Source organism: Pygoscelis adeliae, unplaced genomic scaffold (genome assembly GCF_000699105.1).
Source record: "Pygoscelis adeliae isolate BGI_AS28 unplaced genomic scaffold, ASM69910v1 Scaffold343, whole genome shotgun sequence".
Taxonomy (NCBI): Eukaryota; Metazoa; Chordata; class Aves; order Sphenisciformes; family Spheniscidae; genus Pygoscelis; species Pygoscelis adeliae.
This window is the reverse complement of record NW_008824402.1, coordinates 637,686-642,385: the sequence shown is the minus strand read 5'-3', so window position 1 is coordinate 642,385 and position 4,700 is coordinate 637,686. Positions and strand designations below refer to the sequence as shown.

At 51.9% G+C, this 4,700-nt stretch overlaps 1 protein-coding gene across 2 annotated transcripts in view; it reads left to right on the top strand.

Annotated features, from left to right (window-relative positions):
• Positions 1 to 2,318, top strand: part of KLHL12 (kelch-like family member 12) — a 22,979-nt gene extending 20,661 nt beyond the window's left edge. Inside the window, exon 10 of one of the 2 annotated variants that reach the window (XM_009320366.1) lies at positions 2,242 to 2,318. In XM_009320366.1, the coding sequence (XP_009318641.1) occupies positions 2,242 to 2,246 (5 nt within the window). In that variant the 3' untranslated portion in view covers positions 2,247 to 2,318. Of the gene's footprint in view, positions 1 to 89; positions 1,693 to 2,241 lie in introns of those variants that run through there. The other variant, XM_009320365.1, reaches the window with a different exon arrangement.
• The last annotated feature ends 2,382 nt before the right edge of the window (positions 2,319 to 4,700 follow it).

The window sequence follows — 4,700 nt, the reverse complement described above, 5'->3', positions numbered from 1 at the left end:
ACAGCTGTCCAGCCTCCCAGGAAGGAGTCTGAACACCTCAACCACTTCCCTCAGCAGCATCCCTCACCTGTAACTTTCTGTCCTTGCAGATATGATGGCAACTCACTGCTGAGCAGCATTGAGTGCTACGATCCCATCATTGACAACTGGGAAGTGGTAACCTCCCTGGGGATGCAGCGCTGTGACGCTGGAGTCTGCGTCCTTCGGGAGAAGTGATCTGGAGGGAACTTAGAAAGAAGAACAACCTAAAAAGTCTCGGCTGGAGGAAGAGTCCCAAGTGATTTGCAGTGACTGTTCTTGAGAGTTGTGGATGCTGTGGAAATAGGCACCAGAACAGCAGCTTTCTGTGCTGCTTTTGACTAGAGCATGTGCATAAACGTGTTCTCTCAGCAGTCATTTGAAATCGGGGGCTCTGTGTGAAGCTGGCGAAAGGTGGTGAAGTAGGTCAGGAGAAGCTGCATTCTCTGCTGTTCCTGTGGCTAAGTCTATCGGCAGAGCAGAGATGCCCCCAGCCTTGGCGTCAGCCAGCCTGGTGAATGCTTCCAAGGACATGTACATACAACTGGGTGGTCTCTTCAGCCGCTGCAGGAGCACGCAGGTCCTCTGGTTGCTCTCAGCCACGTGGATGTGTGAGGGTGAATCCAGCTGCTCTTATGTTCCAGCTTCAATTCATCTTGTACATACTGAATGTTTAAACATGCTCCTCAAGCACACATCAGTGCAGAGCCAAATTGAGTGAGCATGTGTAAGGGGGTCCTGCACTGTAGCTGCGTCTGCAGGTTCCTCACAGGTCTGCACACAAAAGGAGTCGCGGATTAAAGCTGTCAACTACTGAGACCCAAAAGCCTGAGGCTGCAGGGGGCAGAGGGCAGGGGGAAAAGCTCATTGCCCGGTGTAGAAGCAGGTCTGCAGCATTTGTGCTCTGATCGGGGGGCTCAGCAAGGTTCATCACATCATATTTCCCTCGAAAAGCTTGACAGACCCAGCTGCAAAGTGCTGCATTTTCTGGCAGCAGGAGCCTTCCTGCGGTGCGGCAATGCCTTTGCTCCCACCCCCGTGGGGAGATCACCTTGCAGAGGCTGAGGCCCTGAAAGTAGGGACTTGCTACTATCCCTGTAGATCTTGCTGGTGAGTGACTGGGGTTGGTCCCTGGACAGACCTCTGTCCAGCGCACCCACGTCAGCCTTTCAGTCAAGTTCATTGTGTTGATTTTCCTTTTACCTAGGATTTTTCTGCTTCCAGGGCCATTTTGGAGTGACATCCAGGATTCCGTTTTGCCCTTTGCTCTCAGCTGTTTATTCCCCTGCCTTGTAACTCCACATCCTCTTACACTAGCTATCCTTTGCCTGCCCCACGAACCCCAAGTGAGAGCTTCGTCACTGCCTCGCTAGAGCACTCTCTCCTCAGCATGTCTCCTGCCTTGCTGCGTTTCTGGGAGCACGGGCTCTCCTCCGCCATCAGCTTGGCCCCCGCAGTGCCTGGGCTCTGTGTAGTGCTGCTCGTTGGGCTTACTGCTGACTCCTTGCTTGGGGGACAGGGTGGGATCAGGGACGTGGTAGCATGACTTAATTATGCACTTTCAGCCAATGCTCTGACCTTCTGCGTTTGTTTCTATCACACAAGTGTTCTGTGGTTTTGTTTCCTATGTTTATTTTTTAATGAAAATATAAAGAATAAAATATTTCCTGAGCCAGTGGGAATTTAGCTTCTGTTCTCTACCTTCAAGACATTTGTCTAACTACTGTGTGGAGGGTATGTACAAATCCGGTGTTGGACCAGGCAGCCACCTTCAGCTGTGCCTCTGCCCTGCAGCTTCAGTGTGGTAGTAAAAAACAACTGCTCCATCTGTTGAGATCCACGGCACAAAAACCTGTCAGGCCTGGAGGACTTGCTAAGTGGGGGTGAATTTGTTGCAAGATCTGCTTGAGAAGAGTGTGGCAGCAGAGATGAGGAAAAGACTGATAATACTGTTATAATAGAGTCCACAGTTGCAAAAAATAACAGCCCCTTTGTCCGCCACAGAAATGTGGGATGAATGGAGCCCAGTATTAATTCGTCTATCGATGGTGCGGCTACAAAATACCTCTCCAAAACCTTCTGTTGATTTCAAGGCAAACTGCAGTGACCTGCTCCAGCAGCCTTTGGTGACTCTGAATGCTCTCCCCACCACCTGGTTCCCCAGTAAACACCTGACCTGTTACTCTAGATTTCAAATAGCCTCTCCTGACATGTCTCCCTCAGGATGAACTTCTCTGTCACTCCTGAGCCAGCAAGTATGTGAGGAACCAAAAAGGTAAAAGGACCCGCTTGGGAGAGTGCAATATTCACGAGAAAGCACTCACTGATTTTGTACGTGGATCTGTCTTACCCCGTGCACCTCCGACACCAGCAGAAAGACAGGTACGTGGAGGGCGACTTTCCAGGCTGCCGAACCTGGAGCTGCCAGTAGCTCCTCCTTCCCTTCCCCAACCAGCCCTGCTCTCCTGCAAAGGCCTCTGGGGGGGATTCAGCTCCAGAAGTAGCTAGTACTGAAAAAAAAAAACGGGTCCAGCGCGTGGTTTTGCTGAAGCTCAGCAGACTTGAAGCGCCAGCGTCAGAACTGGGTCACAGCAGGACATGACCCTATTCACAGTGGCCAGCAGACCCCATCGCTGCCTTTCCAGGACAAGATGTACTGAAGGGTTTGAAAAGGAACTGGCATTTCTAGCTAGATAATGGACAATACAAACCTTCAAAATGGTCTGCATCTGTGCATAGCTGGAGATGAGAAAACTTACAAGCTACTGTTGAAGGTAAAACAAGGGTCAAAACGTTCTGCTTGGAAAGAAGCTGGTATTGATTCTGACAGACCAGTAAGAGTGAAGCTCTGCTCCATGAATAATCTAGGAGAAAATGCTAAAATGCAGAATTAAACATAAACTTTCAACACCAGAGAGCTCCCACCCAAGAATGTTAAGAATTGGCTAAAGACCCCTTTGGGTTGGTAGGTTTTTCTTTCTTGAGAAGTTCCAGAGGACTGTAACAAAGACAAGCCCCACTCCAGCAGCCGGCCCTGCACAACCTTGCCCGGCAGCAGTCGTGGACCACGGGCTGGGAGATGGCAATGTAGTGTTGTGCCAGTCAACGGGGTTTTATGGCAGTGGATTTTGCCAAAAAAACTTCATCTCAAGTTAATTTGACTAGCAGGAGGTATCGAGGTAAGTGTTGATGCAACAGTTAGCTTTTGACTTGCAACTTGAATGGACTTCACCTGGGCCAGGAAGAGGGCTTACTTTCCTCTCCCCCCATCTGATCAGGATCTCGATCCCTACCGATTATGTTACCATCTAAATTAGTATGTGCACGCTTAATACAATCGAGTTGAAGCCCTACAAATGTGTTACTTTATGTCACGCTACAGTCAGGGAGGCAAGGGCCTTTGCTTCATGCCTCCTCCACCGGAACCTCCTGCACCCACCAAACGCGTGGGCAGGAGCAGTGCTTCCTTCGGCTGGTCGTGGGAGGCAGAAGGGACCCACTGGGAGGCTCCGAAGTTCTGCAGGGGGTAAGTGAAACTGAACTCTCACTGCTCAGGTGCCTTTGAGACAGCACGGGCTGTCTGGCTCTCGGGACACAGCGCACTGCCTGAGCAGGGATGGAGCCAGGGCTCCTGGGCACGTTCACTCTGGGTCGTTTTTGTAAAAGTGGTGTTTGCAGTTAGACAAGAAGAAATCACAGAATCAAAGAATAATTGCGGTTGGGAGAGGCAATCTGGTGGTCTGTAATCCTGCCTGGAGAAGAGCCAGTTTGGATCGGGTTTCTCAGGACCTTGTTCCATTGAGTCCAGAGTATCTCCAAGCACAGGGATCCTGTGACTTCTCTGAGCCCGAGTTGCTCTGGCTGCAGAGATCTGAACCCCTGTCACCAGCCGCTGTTGGGCACTGCCTATTTCTGCAGGAAACTCCTGCACTGTGAGAGTGGGGAACGGCTGAACTGCAGGAAACCTTCTCTCTGGTGCCACAGGCACCAAACCCCATGGAAGGAGGACACATTTCGGGCGAGGGAAGATGCAGAAACTTGACGCACAACCTCCTCTATAGATAAACCTGCTGCCTGCGCCTGGCGTTTCACAGAGGCAGAGGAAAGCTAAACAAAGTTGCTCAGGGTGGGAATCGGAGACAGCAGAACTGAGGACGTGTAGAAATGTCCCTCCTCTGTCACCGCTCTTTAGGGGAAGTCACTGTACTGTAGTGAGGACAGGACCAAGACTCAGCCCTTTCAGCTCACCGGAGCCGTCGCCGAGTCGCACGGCTGTGCCAGTCACTGCCAAACCGCTGCGGGTGCAGAGTCCCCACCTCAGCGCAGTTCCCCAGTGAACGGAGACGCCCCAGCTCCTGCTCAGCCACCAGCCAAATTTTTTGCTTCTTTCAGGCAAATCAAGACCTTTCTGCGGTTGGTTTGTGTGACTGGCTTTTGAGCAGCAGGTGCCCCAGGCCTGCTTGCGGTGGGTGTTGGTGAGCTTCACACCACCCTTACTGCATCCACTCCCCTCTCGGCTCTGCGAGCACCGCTCTGGCTCCCAGCCCACCCCCAGAGATGGCTCAGGCGCTCTGATGCCCCATACACTGTTTCTGCCTTACAAACACCAACCTGCTTCACAGGGCTGTGGGGTTTGTGTCTACCAGCCACGCTCACCTTGCAGCTCGTGGCAGGGAGCAGAG